The sequence below is a fragment of the Boleophthalmus pectinirostris genome, unplaced genomic scaffold (assembly GCF_026225935.1).
Source record: "Boleophthalmus pectinirostris isolate CB_2022bp ecotype Guang Dong unplaced genomic scaffold, ASM2622593v1 HiC_scaffold_3, whole genome shotgun sequence".
Taxonomy (NCBI): domain Eukaryota; kingdom Metazoa; phylum Chordata; class Actinopteri; order Gobiiformes; family Gobiidae; genus Boleophthalmus; species Boleophthalmus pectinirostris.
In genome coordinates, this window is record NW_026571299.1 from 43,131,439 (window position 1) to 43,153,639 (window position 22,201).

Below are 22,201 nucleotides of genomic sequence, written 5' to 3' on the forward strand. Positions count from 1 at the left end.
AGTCCCTCTAGTTTCTGAATAAGAGACATTTGAATGTCAAAAATCTGCCCGTTTCCCTCCGTTACCACTTGACCGGACCCATATATGAAATCTGCAATATTATGTGTGTGGTATTAGCCATAAAATGTCTACTTGAAGTACTGTGTGGGAATAACAGTCAGGGGGTGTGACTTGTGCCTGTCAGATCTGAGTGGAGCTTTGTGGTATGGAAAGCCCTGGGGGTATTTTGTGTTGTATTTTCTTGAAGAGGTGTTGGTGCACATGAAACATTCCACACTTTGAAAGCATGCCTCTGACGTGTGTCCTAAAGCTTCATGAAAGGAAGAAGAAGAAAAAAAAGTGTCTATTTTCTTGTTAGGTGCACCTGGCCCGCACTAATGACTGACATCACTTTTAGAAAGCTGTTGGTTTACAGTGAAAAAGTGCTACCTTTTGGACTGAAAGTCAATGAATGTTATAGGCAAAATTCACAGTGCAAAAACATCCAAAAGCTGCTGGGTTAGTACGGGTAAAGACTCAATTCCAATTCCTATACCACAATGGTAAGTAAAAACACTCTTTCCAAACAACAGAATGCCATTTCAACATTAAATCGTAGTACTTTCTTTAATATTACCATTCAGACTTATATCTGTGTAATCCCTCAGTCATCCAGGTAGGTTCCATTGTGATCCATTGGACCAGTTGTTGAAAGTCAGATTGTTATATGTGATCCATGATGCAGAAAGTGTTTTGAAATTGTCTCCCTTCTCCACAAATACAGCATCATCATCTCAGATTTCCCTATAATGGTTTTGTATTCAATTTAAACTCAGACTTACTTACTGTCTGAGCAAAAGGGAATATCTCCTCTGTGCATTTCAACTTCCCAGCTCTGTCAGGTTGCAATAGTCAATACTACCTTTAATGCAGCTCTACTACTGAGAGTATGCAGAAGTCTACTTGGCCTTAGCAAACTCACTTTTAAAAAACGTACTGTGTCCCAAGAGCAACAAAGTGCCTCAAATGTTCTTATATTCTGAAGTGTGCAAATGAAATTTACACAAAATTCACCACAGTTGAAATGTTGATCACAGAAAGAAAACTTTTTTTAAGGTGATGACATTCTGCTAGTACAGCCTCCAGTCAGAGCTGTGAAATTTTCCAGTTGAGCAGAGGCAGACCACAGAACAGAAGTTCTCTCGCTGGGTTGTGGTAACAGGAGTTTTTTATACTCTTGAAAATATACAGACAGTTTGGTCAAATGTGGCAAAGCACAGTTTGAGGTTTTGTATTTTGTGTGTGTAACCAAGTGCAAACAAATATATGTGCATTGCAGAACTTTTAAACTTACTGGATTTTGTGCACAGCAATGTGAAGTCTGTGCTTCAGCACAGATTCATACTATTTGATATTTGGATATTTTAAAGACGTCTTTATATTTGTATTCATCATTAATCCATTTCATATATTATTTTGATTTTATTGTTTAGTGACATTGGATTTATTTATTTTGTTTATTGTTTAAAGCTACATTATCACTGGTCACTGGTCAGTGTGTAGCTCAGTCTCCCAGTGATGCAGAAGCAGCACATGTATCTGATCTATTATGGAGACTATAAAGTGCCTAAGGCTGTTTTACTGTGTGGTGCTTTGGAGAGCTCGCTGCATGACACTGACTCTCTGCATTCTCTGTAACACTGCCCATAGCAGCATCAACAAAGAGAATTACTAATTTATTATTAACATATCTGAGGTCAAAGCATATCAAAACCAGTGTAAAAGTCAATAGTTCTGCATACCTCAATTTCTGATTCAAACTCTGTGGAGTCCAGTAGGGTCACTTTGAAGGGTGCCATTTTGATGCGCTTGGAGCCCTTCTGTGGAGACTTGAGGTTCTTGTTGGGAGACGTCTTCTCTGACATGTTGTCTATTTCTTTATGATCATCCACATGTTTGGAGTTCTGCTCCTGATGAATGAAAAGAGGTTGAGGAAACACATCTCACAGTTGTAACTAATTAAAACAGATAGGTAGTACTCACTTACCTGTACTTTATACATTTACTTGAGTAATTTGTTTTTTTCAGAGTAGTTTTCTAGCAGCATTCTTTTATGCTTACTTGAGTAATATTTCTCATTAAAAGTAACGGTACTTCTACTTGATAAAAGTTGATATTGCTATTATTAAATGAGTATTTAGGTTACTTTCACCACTCTTTCAGATATGGTTTAGTTTTTCTCTTTTTTGTTTTATTTCTGTTGAAAATACCAGTGTTTTCAAATTAATTCAAATGATTATAATTATAATAATGATTATTTACGCTTATTTGAGCACTAGTTTTTCCAAATACTTTTTCTCTATCCTTATTTGTGTAATTTTTTGGACCACAACTTGATACTTCTACTTGAGTTATTTTGTTATTTGTATATGTTATTTTGAAGAGACTGTATTCATACTTGGGTACTATTTTTGGCTACCATACTTATGGGTGCATGTAAATAGTCTAAAAGAACAGAAGCTATTAAATTGGTATTTAATGTGTGGGAACCAATGTTCATTTTACATTTGACTGACCTGCTTAGCCATGTTTCCGTCAGAGGTGGAGTCGTGCATGCCTGCTGCTGCCCCCTGTTGGTGGGGACCTCCTAGATCCCGTACTCGTCACCTTTGTGTGGGGCTTCTCCACAGTTACTTCAGAAATATAAGAATCTGAAAGAGAAAAAACACATTTGAACTGCATGCCCGTCCTCCGTATGATGAACACATAATCATTCCAATTAAAATACATGCAACTTTTTTTCAATAGCGTCACTGCACTCCACATGGATACACCTCTTTGACCTAGTCCTGACCAAGCCTGACTCAAGATCAGTAGATGGGTCAAATGGTGTACCTTATGTCTTACAAATTGTACACTGAGACAGGTTATAATCTGTTTTGACTTGGTCCAGTGTTACTATCGTAAAAGAACAAGATTTATAGAATTAAGGCACTGCTCAGAGGGAATTTTAGTTGAGCAAAAGCTTTAAACCAAGAACAAACAAAAGAACTGCCATTTATTAAGCCTAAAATGAATACTTGAAGAGAAGAAATAGTGCCACGAGAGACCTTCAGAAAATCTATGACATGCAGGGATGGTTCAATAAAGCATACACAATTTAACACACTTCAACTACTCTACTATTATATTTACACATTTCTATAGTATTGTATTTGTCATTACTTTAACTGTCTACTGTTTGCAAATCTCTGCAAACATTTGAGAGAAGACTGAAATAAGAACTGATAAAATAACAGAAGATTCCCATGAACATCAGAACATATTAGGGGTCCACAGACATGAATTGTGCTTAATAAATACATTTGCCTTGCGTACTACTGGTAAAAAAATATGTATACAACAGGATATTTCCAGAGGACAGTATTGTCTAAATAACTGCAGCCTTGCTTTAATAATTACACTGATTAAACTGCTATTTTGATTCGCCTGCTGTATATTGTGCAGCTCGAGCTACAGTGTCAAGCCCCTGAAAGCTGAAAAACACAGAAAAAACATAATTTGAGTATTAAGTGGTGTTTTGTGTGTAAACAAGTAAGTAAAATTGCCAGTGTAGTTGCACCTCTCTAGCACAATCTGCATTGAGCACAGTACTATGGAAATCAGAACCACTTGAGCTGTAACCTCCCACAATATTGAAACTCATGACCCTGGAACATGTCAGAGCGTGACCCACGGTAAAGGAAAAACTAGGCGAATAACCCAATACATATCCTCTGTGGTAATCTGCTCAGACCAGCATAAAAGCAGACCATTATAGAGCTCTCTTGACACTTTCTTGTTTGTAAGGCTCTGTGTTTGACCCTGGAGGTCTTCTGCACTCGCCCTCAGCAAAGCACAGCCCCATAATGCACTTGGGGGCTGTGGGTGATCATGACGGATGAGTACAGCAATGAGGCAGAGGAAGCATGATTCAGTGGTAGAAACAGCACATATATTTTTACACCCAATACAAGTTTAAATTCAAAGGTTTTTTTTGTGCCAGTCCTGTAAATTTAAGAGCATGGTTGCACTAAGAAGATAAATACGTGTTAAAGTAATGAATGAAAATTAACGTGGACATCACTACACATTGGAATGAAATGAAAATAGGTGACAGCACAGCAAGAAAAAAAAAAAGAAAAAAAGGACAGTGGGCCTCATTTATGAAACATTCTTTGTACTTTAGATCTTTTAACAAACATTTTTGGCATTCACAAACCTTTTTTTAAACTGAAAATGTTCTTCTGGAAGAGCAAATCCTATGAACAGTCAGGAGCACTCGTGAGAACAGAAAATCTACAGTTTTAGAAAAGTATTACTCTGACAATGCAACAAATAATTCTGATTCCTCCATGATGGTAAGTAATTTCCTATACCCATACTATGTGATCCAATAACATTTATGAGGCGTTTTATAGAGCATGTGTCTACTGAGTCTAACAGACTTTATATAGGGTGCAGTTGAGCTTCAGTCTGTCCCAGCCCCAGTGCTCTCTGTATGGGCTACTGTCACAGCCTTGTGCCTGGTTACAGCGCTGGACTCCCTCACTATTATATTTACTTATAGAAGTTTATGACTTAAATGTTCATGTGAGTTTAGACATTTGAAATTGCAGCTGAAGCTGTAAAACCTCATTCACTCTCCCTCACACTTTCACATGTCATAATGCCAAACCCATATTGGCCATATATGGAAGTTCAGAGGGCGTTTCTACCCAAATACATAGTCATTTTCTATGTAAATGAAATACAGATGAGCATGGAGGTGTTTGTAGCTGGGTGAATTTGTCTGTGTAAGAATGCTTTGTGAATCTGGCGCAGAGTTCTCTCAGCATCTTCTTAAAGTGGAAGTTGCGAACATTTTTAAGAAAAGATTTATGAATAAGGCCCAATGATGTTCATGGTCCATGACAAAAAAAACTGAATAAATTTAAAACTAATAAATGGGTGTACGGTAACTGCACATTACTCACACTAATCCTCAACCAGGTCCCACTAGTCCTACAGGCTCTAGACACAGATGCTCTAACTTTTATGATGGAGGGTGTGTCTCCATGAAGATGTTATTGCTTTGCCTTGTTCCACAGCAAGGCATTCATCTTTTCATCTTATTCAATTTGACTATTTTATCATCATTTTAAGCAGTCTTTTCCTCTGTCCATGTTAAAAAGAAAGAGAAACATTAGTATTAAAATGTAACACCCAAAGTGACAAACAGGAAGATAATCCATGTTACAATGGATAAGATCCACAGAGTAATACCACTTTGCCATTCAGTTAAAATGAGTCACTTCCTTCCACGGCAATTATAAATGTGGCATACAGGAAGCACAGAGGCTCAAGAAGCTCTTTTTGCTTGTTATCTAGGGGCCTGCCTCTGAGGGAAAAGACAACTTGCTGAGGTACAAATGACTAGACTTCACTATTTTCTAACAAAAAAGAAAAATGAAAATAATTTAATTAACTTTGACACATGGGCCAAAAGAAAAGTAGATACATAACATAAATTCTTCTTTCCCTTTTTCACCTGAGCCAGGATCTTGTCAGTAAATAATGAGCACGCCCCATAGGCTTATTACCCCTTCAGTCCTCCCCTGGTCCAGTGCAACTTGACATCTCCCCTATTACTCAAACCACATACCACATCTGTCTGCTACAGTTTATGTTCTCATGTCAACAAATACCTTAACTGCAGCAAACGGACAGCAACGAAATATCTCGAGACGAATGATATCTGTGTTTAAAAAAAAAAAAAAAAAAAAAAGTTATATGTTATATGTTATGTAAGTTTAATCTGCCTTTTTACATATACCTATAAACAGTGTTGGGGAGTAACAGATTACATGTTCCAGAGTTACGTAATCAGAGTACAAATTATGAGTAACTGTATTCAGTTACAGTTACTGTTTCAGTGAGTGGTAATTGGATTACAGTTACTTTGTTCAAATAAATGGATTACATGATGGTATTTTTCTGTCACATTTTCACATTTTGGGACTATATCCCACGTCTCCTTCCATACAACCCCACTGTTCTCCTGTGTGCCTCTAAACCAGAACTAACACCAGGACTAAAACCAGGACTACACCAGTCCAGGACTAAACTAAGACTAAAACCAGGTCTAAACCAGGACTAAAACCAGGACTAAAACCAGGACTAAAACCAGGACTAAACTAGGACTGAAACAGGTCTAAACCAGGACTAAACTAAGACTAAAACCAGGTCTAAACCAGAATTAAACTAGGACTGAACCAGGTCTAAACCAGAACTAAACTAGGACTGAACCAGGTCTAAACCAGGACTAAACTAGGAACTAAAACCAGGACAAAACATCTTATATTAAGATTTCCACGTCTTTGCTACTTTACAGTAAACAGTTGTTTATTCATGGAGACTTGGGCTCAACAGACAATTTAAAACAAACAAGAATTTTCAAGATGTGTTGCTACATTCATATAGTTAAAAAAAAAACATAACAATATCAAGTAATCCAAAGTAATCAGATTACTTTACTCACTTTAAGTAAGTACATTTTGGGGTATGTAATCTGTAATCTGTAGGGGAATACATTTGAAAAGTCACCTTCCCAACACTGCCTATAAATACCAAACCTTCAGCTAAGCCACTCACTCACTAGTTTGTAATGTTTAGTCAACCATGAAAAATTTTGGTTGACTAAGACACTATAGACTTATTAATCGATTAAACGACTCAGACCAACAGCTCTAAATTGTTTCTGCATTATGTGCAATAATACCACATTTGCAGACAAACATATGCTCTATATTTAGTTTCCATGACCGGAGCTACAGACAAGAACCTTTCGCCTCATGAACAGTTTCTTCCCCTCTGCTGGACTCTGGACTCATGAACACTTTATAACACCGGCCACTTTAATAACTCATGTCAACAGCACTTTCTCTTTGCACTGCTACTTTTGCACTGCCCATACTAGGGCTGGGTATCATTAAGAAGTTGCCGATACGATACATACCTCGTTACACAGGCCACGATACGATACATATCTCGATACAGTGCACTTTCGATTCGATATGATATATTTCAAATTGATTCGATACGGTTCAATAAAAAATTAAAAGCTAAATCATGTCTGTGATACTAAAAGTCTTTGTTAAACCACTTCTTGTGCAAAGTTCATATGAAACACAAACATTTTAATCAAAACAGTGAAAATGTCAAATGTGTTGCATAAATGAGTTTCCTTTCACTCCACAAGCAACAAAACTGTAGCTCTGTAACAAAATTATTTAGTAAAACACACCTAAAAATACTCTTGCTGATATATCGATACAGTAGCCCATGATATTGATACTGTATCATCACATTAAACGATACGATATATCGATATTCCGATATTTTTGCACACCTCTAGCTAGGGATGGGCATGATTAGTCGATTAATCGATAATTGATCATTAAGAATTTCATTGATTACATTCATTTTAATCGACAAACCAAATGTAGGTTGCTGTGTGTGTCGTGACCAAACAGGTCTGTACATGTGTCTCTGCATCAGAAGGAGCGAGACACAAACAGTGGGTCAGTCTGCAACGTACCGAAGCACAAATGTGTATTTAACGATGATTTGTACAAGAAATTCCACACTTTCTGTTGCGTTCGGGACAAGTGTGAGTCCATGTGCACAGTGTATAAAGCAGCACATATGTTTCTGTGTCCAGTGGGAAAAAGTCGATCTCGATGACGAGTCCCCACCTCCCACCCCCCATACGGTGTCCTGGTTTTGACAAACACAAATCTGGTTACACTAACCTGTATTCCACTGAGTCATGTCTTTTAATCCGACAGAAATTGACCGCATCAGCGACACATGAACTATTTTTTAAAATCTTCGCTTAGTTTATGCAAATTAGCAATGTGGTTTTAAGTTTTGTTTCTGTGAGAGTTGCGCAAAACTGAATTAAACACATTATAATATCAAACGGGCTGATGTGGCTCTAGAGTGGTTACGGTTTAAATGTCGTAAAGTTGAATTTACTTATGCAGATTAGTAGTGCAGATAGTAATAATAATGATGATCATTTTAATATAAAAACGTTAATGATTAATTGATAATCGATCGTTAATTCTTCCGACGATCGATTAAGACGATTTCATCGAATGCCCATCCCTACCCCTAGCCCATACTGTTTTTGTAAATTGTTTTTAGTTTATTTTAAGCATACATTTTTTCTTATTCACTATTGTCTAAGCTAATTCCTAGTTTGTGATTTTTGTTCACCAACAATAAAACTTGTCTGAGTCGTGCTTCTGCTTCTATCGAATTAGTATGGTATAATTAAGTTTTGTAGAAGTAAAAAACATAAATTGATCAAATAAAGTCACATTTTCGTGATTACAAATTAACCTAAATCCTCTCAAGGCAAGGATTTGAGAGTAAGACATTAGAGCCTTACAAATACTTGAATTTCCTGGGCCAAATCCATGCCACATATGGCCCCAACCTGAATAAATGAGATCGGAGCACCTCGCAAACTTGGAACACACAACGCATGCACTAAGTTTGGCTTCACAGTCTATGTTTGATACCTGCTGTAATAATTCATCACAGAGCCGCTTATTGTACTCTCAAAGGTTTATGGAACACACTATTCCCCTGCCACAGTGAGTCTTCATTCCATTCACATCAGTGCTACGCTTTAATCTATGAAAGACCAGAATGTGAGCATGGCATCTCTGTGGAAGAGTACCGGCCCTGCTCGAGGATGCAGTTTCCATGGTAACCAGATGGATTTTTCCCCCTCTCTCTCTCTCTCTCTCTCTCCCCTTTACAAGCTTGGTTTCAGCTCAAAGAGGGGGACCGAGCAGCATAATAAGGAGGTAAGGCGACCGGCCAAAAGATGAAGTGGAATAAAGACACATCAAGGACAGGAAGTAACGCAGAGGAGGAAACGGTAGATAAGGTGCAAGAGGTTAACAATATGTGAAAGGGAAACAGGAAAGGTAATTATAATGTAATAGGCTTTCAGCTGCTATTATAAGTGTGATGGACGGAAAGCGGTGAAACTCAAAGACACCGGATTTTATATCTGTGAGATAATGTAAAGAAATAATAATAACAAATAATTTAAAATGTGATATTATTCTCTTTGTGGTTTTATTAAGTATTATTTTGAGAGTGTGTTCATCTGATTATTTGTTAACTGTTTGTAATTTTTTATAATTGTTCACTTTGCCAAATAGTGTTTCTCTCTCATTTGGTGTTGTCAATGCTCCAATGCTTGAAAACACAGATGATTTAACTGCTTAATTGTTTTTATACACAACAATTTCAATTCAGATGGCATTAAGAACACACAAAATTTCAAACAAACCATACTGAGATGTCCATGTTTCATATTAGACAAAATAAAGATTTTTATTTTTTTTTCCCAGGTATATTGTGTTTTGTCTACTATATAGTTGTATTGTATCATATTTATTTATTAAAGGGACAATGCATATTAAAAAACAAGATAATGCCAAAGCTAATTTCCATCCAGTTCCATTGAAATCTATGGCATCCATGAATCATTATGTTATATTTTGGATATTTTAACACACACAATATTGATCTAAGACGACTTAAAAGAAACAAGTCTTACTTCCGGTCTGAAAAATTGCAGAGTCCAAGGCGGTATCAAGAGCCTATTCCCTTCTGTCTCTTTACAATCTTCACCGTAATCGTCATCACAGCAAAGTGGTCCCTCCTATGGATAGCTGCAGATCACTCTAGCAAGCAGCCAGAGTGCAAAAACCACTATGCACTGCTGCTGAATTGTATCTGTTTAATGATTTAGAAAACAAAAAAGGGGAAACAGAAGCATAAGTAAAGAGCAGTGAGTGTATATCTGAGTAATGACGTCTTAAATGCAGAAAAATACAGATTACTGTAACATGCACAAATCACTCTAAATACAACTTTGAATGGGTAAATAAGAAGGGGAAACATTAAAAAGCACTCAAAAGTCGATTTTGCGTAATAAGTCTCTTTTAATGGACATACACTGTTTGTTTGTTTGTTTGTTTATTTGAATGTTCATTTGAATGTATGCTAGTGTGTTTTCCGTTTAAACTGCAACTTGTCCATGGTCTAATATACTACCAAAAGTCGCCAGGCTGCATATACCATTAATTATAGACCTAGAGTGGGAATATATGCCACAATGCACTGTTCTGCACAGCACAAATCCAGCTGTAACCTGCTGTAGTTCTGCATCATTTCTTGCATATTGTTTTTAATCCCTCGACTCTGCTTCAACGTGGTGAATCAAGTGAATCTATCACCAGATAGAGCTATTCAACTCTCAAGAGGCTCTCCAGGGAATGTTTGGCTTCTTTTATTTTTTCAGTGGATGGCTTTTATGTGCTGTAGAAATATTTTCAGAGATGCACAAATGTACACACAACTAAAGAGGTCAAGGAAACAGGTCAGTTTGCAGTAGAGAGAGAAAATAATGGTTTCTACATGGAATACACTGTACAACCTGTTGTCAGTGTGTGCTTATAAGCTCGATTCTTCACACAAGTACCACCTGAGTACCACCAGATAACAGGATTACACTGGTTTAACCATGACAACAGCACTACTGAACAACGACTAACAAAGAGGGAGAAAAACAAATATTACATCGTCTCCGTGAACGCCATAAAGGGAATCTTATAACACCATAGGATGTGTAGAATTGAATCTTTCAAAATCAGTGAAATTAAATTATTATGCTTGAGCGGGACAATGATTTTACTCACTCTCGGGCATGAAAATGTGATGTGAAGTATCATATCCAATTATTAATATTGAAATATACATTCTGCACAGTGTCTTAAAAGTAATATTTCTGTAAAGAGTGTCTGCCGCTTGCTGCATCTCCACAGAGATGTTATTGCTTTGCTTTGTATGTTTCACAGTATAGCTTTAAAGTTGTATATCTTTCTTTTTTTTTCCTGATGCCATGACAGATCTTGCTTAATATCATAGTGTTTGTTTTTCAAGGTAGTTTGTTTTTATTCACACTCTTCTCTTTCTCTCTTCTCTTTTAATGTGATGATTATTTATGTTTTGATTGAGGTATTGTGATTTTAATGCCTTTCTTCTTCTGTAAAGCCCTTTGATTTCATTTGTGTATGACTCGTACAGTACAAATAAACTTGCCTAAAGAAAACACTTCTAGTAAAATAAATGAAAGATAAACATTCCAAGTAAAGCAATCACCTCTCCATGGAAACAAGAAAGTAGAAAACTCTCAAACAGAAAAGTTACATAGAGCTCCTTTAAGTGATAATATAAGCTACTAAAATACACTTACTCACTAATATATGGTTTCTATTATTATGTTTGCCCGGGTTACATTTCAATTCATTATATTAGCGGTCGTTGACAGAATAACCCAACCCCCTCGGGCTCTGTCAAGGCCAGGTGCCTGTGTTCCTAGAGAGTACTCAGCCTGAAAACTGCTCAGCTCCACTGCCGCATGCCACAGAGAGTTCATGTATTCAGTCAGTCATGAAGAGGACCTCAGCTCAAGGATAAACTCTCACTCATCAGGTGCACCCGTAAGCCCCGACCTGTCACCCACACTGCACACTGACTGACACCCTCAACGCTCAAGCATGTGTCAACACTAAACCAAGCGCCACCGGATTTAGTTTGGAGAAAAAAAGTATGCAGTCCAAACATCTTGTCTAAACTGGGGAGTGTTTCTTGTGTGAGACTCAACCAAGAGACAAGGACAAATGAGATGTGACATATGGGCCTGCAGACACACATTTCACTGGTGTGTGGAAAGATTCTACTACAAGGGTCAAACTGACAAGAGGGGATATGTGATCAACAGTGTTGGGAGTAACGCATTATAAAAGTAATGTATTACAGTAATGCGTTGATTTTTGCTGTAACACAGTAATGTAAGGCATTACAGGGGAAAAAATTTTAATATTTTACTCGGTACAAATGTGAGTAACGCGTGTTACAATGCTTTTTTAACCTGGATTGAAGTGGTGGGTTTTTCTTCATAGAAATTCGCTAAAATCACCATGAAGTCAGCAGCGGTGAAACGCCCGAGACACGGCCGGATAAACCTTCAGTTAACCACGGGCGAAAGGACCAACCCAGAACTCTACTCTGTTTAGACCTGGTTTAAACCTGGTTTAAACCTGGGTCACTCCTGGTTTAGACCTGGTTTACAGTCGTCCCTCGCTCTAACGTGGTTCTCGCTGTTTCGCTGATTTTTTTTTTTTTTTTTGTGCAATTTTGCATGCCTTTTGTTTTTAGTGTATGAACACATATTGCGTTCCTCCCGCTGCGTCCTGATCGGCTAAGGATTCCTGTCTCCTGTACAGTACAGAATGTGTTCAGCTGCCAAATTTAAATAAATGTTCAATCTCTAGCAGTGTGATTCTGAAGTGCTGTATGTCTGCAAGTTTTCTCTCCGACAAAATCCACAACGTCAACAAAACGTTCTGCACTGACAAAGGCTCCTGCGCTCACACCCAAAAGACAGAGGACGATGCAAACCATCACACAAAAAATTGGACTTCTGGACACGTTGAAGGAAGGTAGACGTTTCGCGCTGTAACAGAGTCTTGCACCGGGTCTTGTACCCGCAAATAGTTGCTGAAATCAGGACCATGAGCCCCCGCAGCAGGGTGTCCATAAAGCGCGATCAGGCGACAGACGCTCTTACCTCCATGAGGTGCGGAGCAGAGCCGCTCCTTTCTCCTGCAGTCACCTTCGAGCCCGTCCTGACAGTGAGTCCTGTTTTAGTCCTAGTTCAGTTCTGGTTTAGTCCTCCTCTTCAGTCCTGGAATCAGTCTGAGGTTAGTCCTGTTATAGTCTTGGTTTAGTTCTGGTTCAGCTCTGGTTTAGTCCTGGTTTAGACCTTGTTTAGTCCTGGTTCAGTCCATATACGGCTCAAAAGTTCAGCTTTTTCGCAGTTATTTTGGTGAGAGTAACTTAAAGTAATGCAATAGTAATGTAATGTCTACATTTTAAACACAGTAATATTGTAATTACTTTGAAATGACAGTAATAAGTAATAAATAACACATTACAGTTTTAAAGTAACTTGCCCAACAGTGTTGATCAAATATGATGAATGCTTATTACAGTCTTATTATTACAGTGTCCACGTAACTGGATCATTCAAAGCTGGGATGCACTGATCTTATACTGGGATCAGCGCCGATCCAGGAAAATTTGCTGGATCAGGTATCGGTATTGGTTGGTTGGGCCTTTAATAAGACGATATATCGATATGGCAAAATTTTGACATATAAACTTTTCATAAGGTTTGAATTTTTATTCTTACAAAGCTGTTCAACAGTTCTTTTCTGGGTAAAATCACAATTGGATCAATTTTGTAATAAGTTAACTCTATTTTGATGGAAATAAAATCCATTCTTTAGTCTCTAATGTGCTAGTATTAGTTAATATCAGGTATTGACAGAGACCAAATTCCAAATTATTGATATCGGTATTGGAACAGAAAAAAACTCGTGCATATAGAATAACATGACAACTTTTTTAAAATGTATTTTCCTGAATAAAACAGACGTTTAAAAAAGGCTTGGAAGCTGTCACAATATACAAAATGCTAAATTATCATCCATCCTTCTTTTGCATCCATCTTTCTTTTACTGTGTACATTAAAGGTTGTATGGAGGATTTGTTTTGTTTCAAATTGTCAGTGATAGATTATAGAGATGCAGTAGCCTTGTAATTATGATGACCAAAAAAAAGAGAATAAAAATTCATCAACTCTGGACGTGGTGGGGCTAAACATTTGCCAATAGATAACGACACTGCCTCGTTATCTGTGAGCTGACAGGCTGTCAATCAAACTCCCTACGTTTCTAGTGTAACTGACTTGCCTGCGCGCTGCTGTTACCTGGTTTACGTACGTCTGTCACGCAGTCCACAGACGCAAGACGCACAGACTCTGTTTACTCCACCAACGCAACAGTTCTTAGCGGCTTTTTTGACCTATGTCTTCCTCGCAGTTTGCACAAAGTTTGTTGCAGTGGCGACAAGAATCCAGGAGAAGTTCGCCGCAAAAGAAAGTCAGTTTTTGAGGTCGCTGAAAGAAGAAGACAAGGGGAAAAGCAGCGAAGCCAAACTAAGGTGATTCTTGGAGATTCATTCCAGCGATGGCGCAACTGAAGCAGATGAAGGGTCTAAAGACTGACGCACTGGTCGACAAATTACTTCTGGACAGGTCACTTCTGCTTATTATGAAAATGTACTTTATTTCCAAGAGCTGGACAAATGTTTTTCAGGACATGAATGCGATATTCTGTGTCTGAAAACTTAATTTTCAATGCAAAGAAAGAGTCCGCTTGCTGCTGCGTGTTGTAGCTAGTTCATTCTCACGGAATCTCGGCGCACCCCTCTCTGCACCGCTCCCCTCTCCTCTCCCTGCTCCCCGTTCCGCTCTTCCCCCCGCTCCTCACTTCTTCTCCGCACACGGAATCTCTGCGCACCCTCCTCACTTCTCCATCTTGCCTAACCAACACTGTAGTTAGTTGTTTTCAAGTCATGTGCAGAGATGAGGACTTGTTTTCTAGAAACAAAGCTGTTTGTGGCGTAAGGAGGAGGCGGGAGGAGGCGTTTCTATGTAGGGAGCTGTGGGGGAGGGGGGGTGGTTTCACGCATACGCAACATTTGAAAAACGACACAGTCGCTGGATTTCTCATTTCTTGGAAAATCCTCTATACAACCTTTAAAACTAAACTAAACCTCTGTGAAAAGTGATGGACATGTGTCAACACAACACTCACTGTGGCATGGTGGCTGAGTGTTTAATACCCATGCCTCACAGCAAGAAGGTTCTGGGTTCGATCCCCGGGTCGCCTGGGCCTTTCTGTGTGGAGTTTGCATGTTTCTCCCTGTGTCCGGGTGCTCCGGTTTCCCCCATCAACCCATAAACAGATAGTCAAACTCAGTTAAATACAATCAATTCAATTATTGTGTCCTTATTCAAGATACTTCACCCGCATTGCCTAGTATCAAAGTGGTGTGAGTGATGGTGGTGGTCGGAGGGACTGATGACGCCGATTGGCATGGCAGCTGCGCTTCTGTCAGTGTCCGCGCCCAGGGCAGCTGTGGCTATAATAGTAGCTTACGATCACCAAGTATAGAGTGAATGAATAATGCTGAATAATGCTCTGTAAAGTGTCTTTGGGGACAGAAAATGTCTGTGAAAAGTGCTATATAAATAAATAAAGACTTACTTACTCAAGAGGACTGAAGTCACATGGATGTTTCCAAACTATACTTTTTAAATTTCAGATTTTATTATTTTTTTTCCAGGTTGCAGTTTAGTATTTGCCACTCCTGACATCCACTATTGTGAGAAACCTCTTATGCTGCACTTATTTGGGAAGATAGTTAAATTAAAGCTGCTATGTATGAGGATATCCACACACTCATAGTCAGAACTGAATTTAACTCAAGCCAGCAGCATAAATCACACCTCCAGACCTGATCTTGTCACTGTGAATCTAATGAAAAATGCCCTATCACATTTAAATCAGCGTGCATCCTCGACCAGGGACAAAGTGACGGATCTGTCCCGAGGAGGCAGCTAGACGATACGTACCAAGGGGGACTGCTAATGCCATGGGTGAGCCTGGCTATTATTACTCCACAGTTATGCCAGGATAGATGCGCTCAGGCAGTAAAGCGAACCACAGCAGCAGTTTGGGAGCATGCTAACAGCAGTTTAGAGCGAAATGAGGACAAGGGTGTGGGAGCACAACAGGCGTGACCACAGAGCCCCGGGGTTGACATGCACAAGTCAAGACACAGCAGGTTACAGCTTCAAATAGTCCTGTCATGTTATGTAGTCATATTAACCAATAATGCATAACTGAAAATGACTGCTAACAAATCCATCTTTGTTTCAGTTCATATTATTATTATACAAAGAAAAAAATAGATCATTCTAATCTAGATAAAGGAGAAGGGTTATGTCTTAGGGATACACCGATGCAGCGTTTTCAGTTCTGATACTGATACTGATATTGATACTTTGACTTTAAGTATCTGCCGATACCCAGTATTAATCAATACTAGTATAGGGATGAAAAATGGCACTTATTTCCTTAAAACACAGTTAACTTAACAACATATCCAATTGTGTTATGCAATAACTATTGAACAGCTTAGTATGAATAAAAGTTCAAACAACCTTTAAATACTTTTCTTACACACAATTGAAAAGTCCAACCAGGATTTCTAAGGATATTATGGAACTGACAACCAATCCTGCAAAAAAAAATTCAGTATAGAGATTATCAGAGTACGTCAGTTCGCGCTCCAGTGAGTATGTCTCCTGTCAAAAGAGCCGGCGTCCTGTCTTGTTTCTTGTCAGTGTCTTGTAGGATTTCAGCAGATTTCAGGCTCTCTTGGGGGCTAGGCTAGTTGTGCGTCAATCAGGTATGAGTGGATGTCTGGCTACTGAAGTTTGAGCCATTTCTTATGGTCATTAACGCACTCACCGGCATTTAATGAATATGGGATCCCATTCACTAATGTTAATTTAGCATCATAACTTATTTTATCACACGGTGATAAACTATTTTAGTGTGCTGACAACATCACTAGTTGGTGTTGCAACTTCATGTTCACTGCACAGACTGCGGTGCTTTCTGCACTTCAGGCTGCACATGCATCGGCTCTGTTGATAAACAAATAATCCATCTATTGGTGCTGATATTCTATACCAGTATCCATCTATCTCAGCAGCAATGGGGCTCCGGTGGGTACACTGGAGGGTTGTCAAAAAATCAACATTAAAAGTGAAGTGCATGCTCATTTGTAGTATCAATAATAGAAGAGAAATTACTTTTTCTTTTTTCAGTAGTAGGCATGGTAATAATGAAGAAAGTACTATTATGTTGTGATAAAATTATTGTTTTGTATTATTTTTATTGCCATTGTGGTATCAAGCAGTTTGAATTTTTAATATTCTAACAACACTATTAGTCAGAGTGCAATATAAATATTTCCTGAAATAAAGCAAGCCAATAACTGACTCAAACAAAGGTGTACAATCAGAATTCTGAAACAGCTAAATCACTTGTGTGTGTGTGTGCGCTTTTGCTTTTTTTTTTTGTCATTTTCAATGGCCATCTTTGTATACTGCGTTTTACTGGCAATCTTCATGTTATCAATATCTTGCAAGTATTCCATTATCTCCCTCATTCTCCACACAACAAAACATTTTATCAAAGCTTATTTCATTTCACTATACAATTCCCTGGACCAGTCTCCTCTAATGTTTTCTAATAGAAGCCTCTATGATCGTTCATGTCAGAATTTACTACGCCGTTCCCAATGGTAAGTGTGCAATTGTGTCAGTGCAAAGCTTGTGTAGCGCTCATGCTAATGAAAGACTGTCACGGTGACTGCACTCCCCAAACGTGATCCCCAACCACTATAATCTGTGAGCGGGAAAATTGTTTCCTGCGGCTTCCACAACCACAATTACAGCACATTTTAGCTTTTAGTAAGAGCTGATGACGACAAATGGGAAACTGGTTTGAGCAGTTAAGCGTCTGTTGCTGCACTTTTGTGTTTATGACACTTTTGTGGTCATGAGAACAAGGCAAGATACATTAGGCTCAACAAGATAAGTGGCTTAGATAAGTGGCTTACATAAGTGACAGTGGAGAATAGTGGACAATTCAAGTCTCACAAATCTGGACAGTCTGTCTATTTTAAGAATTTAATAGTTTTATAACAGCTGTTATTCTGTTTCTGTTGATTCCAGTGCATTTACCACAATATTATACAAATTCAATGACAAATAGAATGTTTTAACCTGTAACCTTGTGGTTAGTGACAGGCCTCGTACAGAGCTACTTTCTCTCAACAGAAAAACACTGTTTTAGTTTAGTTTAAATGGAGCAGACTCTACTTGTTGAATTTATTGTCTCAAATATTTTCATGTAATCAGGGTTCTCTGTCATTTCAGAATTGCCATAAAACATACATTCAGGAACCATTAAGGAATAGTTAAAAGAGTGGACATTGTAAATAGTTCTTATTGTTGATAAGGGGTAATGGTAATGCATCATTTATTCAGGGACTGCAGATGAAAATTTATGTATTTAGCTATAATCTGAATTGGAACATTTTGTTTATGACCTTAATGTCTCTGTACATTGTCCCTTCAAATAAAGACCAACCTAAACTAATATGAGACAAAGTTGAGCTGATAGTTCCTTAAAACACAGAAAACGTATTACTCTATGGATCCAGTTGTGTTATTTAACTTGTATTTGTCCTTCAAGTCACCACAGAACAATTTGTATAAATTAAAGTTCAAACTTTATTAAATGTTTTGGACAAAGAGCAAACAGCCTTATTATGTCAATTTTATTCTATGGTCCCAACCAGGATATAGGCTGAACCAATACCTTTGAATCGATACCTGATCCATAAAATTTCCGAGGTTCTACACCATTTTTCGAAGCCAGTATCGATACAGGTGCATCCTTAATACTAAAGTCCTGATCGGGAAGCAAACCGGGACATGTTGGCTGTGGTTGTGTCTTTTTATGACTTGCATAATCGCACTGGTAGTTCAAGGGAAACCTGAGTTGACGTTCTCTGTGTGCTGTTTTGATCACCACAAACAAGCGCCATGTACTTAGAGCGTGTAGCTTTCAAACAGAACTTATACGGTGACCTAAAATGCTTTGAATCTTGCTTCAACATGACACACAGAGAATAAAACCCCTTTGAAGAAACGCGCAAATCATGTCCTCCCCCACAACACACTCCCTTTGATATCTCATCATTAGCTCGCTAACAATTCACATTTCTTTTGTTTCTAAGTACAGATGCATGATTTTTATGGCACCCCATTTATTTTCGATGCTGATAGGGTTATAATGTGTCATGTTTTAATAGCTACCACTTAGTTTTGCTCTTGTCAGACATGCATTGTTCACAGTCCTTCCTTCATTTTTACTGTTTACTGATTCCTACTCATGTATCTTCATCTGACAACTCGCCATGTCACACTTATGAGCTATTAATAACTGGCAGATAACGCTGGCTTTGTGAGAATGTCTGAGAAATAATAAAGAAGATGTATTGTATATTTGGCCATAGTTAACCTTGTCAGTACAGTTACTAAAGTATTATGATATGACCTATACTACACAGCTCCTAGGGGATAGTTGATAAAGATTGATTATGCCTGACTATGCGTTTCAGTGGTAATTGCATAAACTTAAAGTCAAAGGGCAAATTCAGGTCGTTATTCTTTGGAGCGGGATTTATTGAACTCAAAAAAGGCCTTTGCAGACATTTCCTGTAGACTGGACTGCCTAACTGTATAAGAGGCACTACCCAGGCTTTTTAGTAAAGGGATCCTGGTCACTCCCTGAATGCTACTGTAAGTGCAATATAAAGTATGGTAGACAAAAAGGCTGGAGATAAATAGAGAAATTGATAATATTGTCTGTTTGCTGGTTGGTTGGTTAATTTACTTAGTTCAAAATTTGAAAATCATGTATAAGAACAGAAACATGCAGGGTACAAGGACATAAAGGATATTTCAGTATGTTTGCGTTTTACTTGACAGTCTTTTTACTTTTTGTGCAATACATTTATCTACATTTCTAAAGAACCACAAAAATATAATCTGAAGTCAGAGTAGTAAGACCTAATACCTGTGCATATTTTAAGTGAGTCTTCCCACTGCCACCCTCCTCTCCTAAGCTTCAGATAACGTGGAAATGTAGCATGTCTTGCCTCATAAGCCTTTTGCAAGAACTGACACAAAGGCTGCTTTGTGGTGCTATGCTGGGCAGCCTGCCTCAGTCCAAAGATCAGCTCTCTTCTAATATCCTTTGCAGCTCTCTTCAAGAATTCAAAGCCCTTGTTGTCTCATTACTAAAGACACTAGATATATTTGGGGAGACAGGGTGTGTTCTTTTACTTGGTGTTGTCCTCATGCATTTTGGATCTCTTCAAGGGCAAAGCATTCCAGGGCAGTTTTCTAAAAAGGTCCTGGTGAAAGAAAGTGACAGTAGAGTCTTGTGTCAAACTGCATATGCATAATATTATGCTAATGGCCACGCACAGCTGCATCCCTTTGCCCTTGTAGAAAAGTTCAGAGTGTGACGTCCTCTGCAACCACACACACTTCACAGTGAAGAACAGCCACGAGCCCTGGCGTGCATCAGAAGAACTATTCAATTCACATTCTACCTGAGCTCTGTGTATACAGCACTGCCAACTCCAAGGTGCTACAATTCACTGTCACATATCCAAGAGCTAAGAGGAGGTCATTTTACTAAAAATGTCTGTGTCTTATGTATTTATCAGCAATGTGTACTATGTCTTTAAAAGGGACATCATGAAATCAACTTGTAATGATGTTGTAAAGGTGTACCTTCATCATAAGTGTTCTCTGTTGTATTTTGATCAGTTCATGCATGTTTGAGTAACTCTGCATTTGAGGTTTGAGTGCTCTGAAAATGTCAACTTTCACCTACCCCCCGTCCCTGCCCACTGCTTTGTACATGTGATTATTCAAAAATGGCACATATCCATTTTTCAACAGGCAGAGAGAATAAAATATGCCATGGTAGTAAAGTTGTTAGCACTCTGTAGCCTCAAATGAAGGTCCCAGGTTTAGTTTTCAGTTTGTATGATCTTCTCACTGACTGGATATCATCTTTACTTTGACAAGCACAGCCTAATCCTCCACCTGTGTATACATGGCTCAGATCTAAAGTAGAGTTTATATAGCATCCTATCTGCTCCTCACAGTGACAGGTGGTCTCAGTGACTCAAATTTCCTTGATTTTTCTACAGGGACAATACTTAGCTTTACAGGTTGTAGATGTAATTATAGAAAGCCTTATTGGAAGGATGCCACATTATAAGATGATTATGAAGGAATCAAATTATATTGCATGTAGTCAGAAGAGCTCTTTCCCTAGTATAGTAAACACATTAGCGTAAGCCTGCGGGGAGCTCTGGTGGGTACAATGACACAGGAGGATGGATGCTGTGATGTGCCAGCTGGACACTTCCTGCTCTGCTATGCCGCTGCAGCTAATGGAGTGCTCACAGTGAGAGTCACATGGGCCTATATCAGCGACTACCAAAGGGACATGACATGAGTCAGTACATTTACATACAAAGAAGTGAAGTGCAAGTCTATTTAAACTGACTACTGCTCAGACTATGCACAATTAAGGTTAGGGGACTTGGAAGGGGGGGTAACCAGTTTGTCAAGGTAAAGAACCGGTATATACGCCCAGTAATGTCACAAATTCAAGTCATGATTTTGTAAAATTATCTAAGAAAGAAAATAAATATATGACAAGGTACCAAAAAGCATAGCACATTTCTGCAGAATCAATGAGCGTGATATTTAGATTTTGTTTGAAAATGACATGTGACCTATAAGCTCCTTTCACACGTGTCACTAAAATAAACTAATCTGACTGCACAAAGATGTTTGGACCAGAAAGATATCCCTCTGTATATAGGCAAATAGGTTATATATATATATATACTCAGTATAAATCTGTGGGAAACACTGCTAATCCTACGATTAAATTTGGTATATTTATGCTTTTAAATCAAGATTAAGAGCACAATGTACATCTAAAATTGGCCAGATTAAACATTTGAGAGAAGACTAAAGAAAAACTAAAACATAAATCACATACATTTCAGAACATCTTTGAAAAAATTGAAACTACAGGCTTAACTGAAAAGAGGAAGAGAAAAATCCTCTACATCTATAATTGCAGCCATTGCCATTGCCAATTCAAATAGTAATTTTAATTCAGTTGTAAAATGTTCTAAACTCAAGTATTTAAACTGACACTGCAGAGTCTTACACAGAGGGTAAGCACCAGCATGAAGAGATGTGCAGACAGAAATATTTGGGCTCTTAGCCGACTAGCGTTGCCTCTGCCAGCATTCTGAGCATAGTGCTGTGCTGTGTCTATGTACAGCTCTTCCACCTGCATGTAAAATACCACAGCCCCCGATGACCACAGGGAGACACCCAGGGAGGACCACCATCTTAATAATTCTTTCACTGCCACACGATCCAAATAAACTTTAAACAACATCTCGAACATGTGATTGCAGCAAATATGTAGTATTGCACGAAGAGCTGGTATAG

The 22,201-nt window shown here is 38.3% G+C and overlaps 1 protein-coding gene across 1 annotated transcript in view; it reads right to left on the reverse strand.

Moving 5' to 3' along the window:
* Positions 1 to 22,201, reverse strand: part of LOC110170200 (band 4.1-like protein 1) — a 104,078-nt gene that overhangs the window by 35,936 nt on the left and 45,941 nt on the right. The window contains 2 exon segments of the mRNA XM_020935831.2: positions 1,782 to 1,949; positions 2,556 to 2,690. Of these exon segments, the coding sequence (XP_020791490.2) occupies positions 1,782 to 1,949; positions 2,556 to 2,594 (207 nt within the window). The 5' untranslated portion in view covers positions 2,595 to 2,690.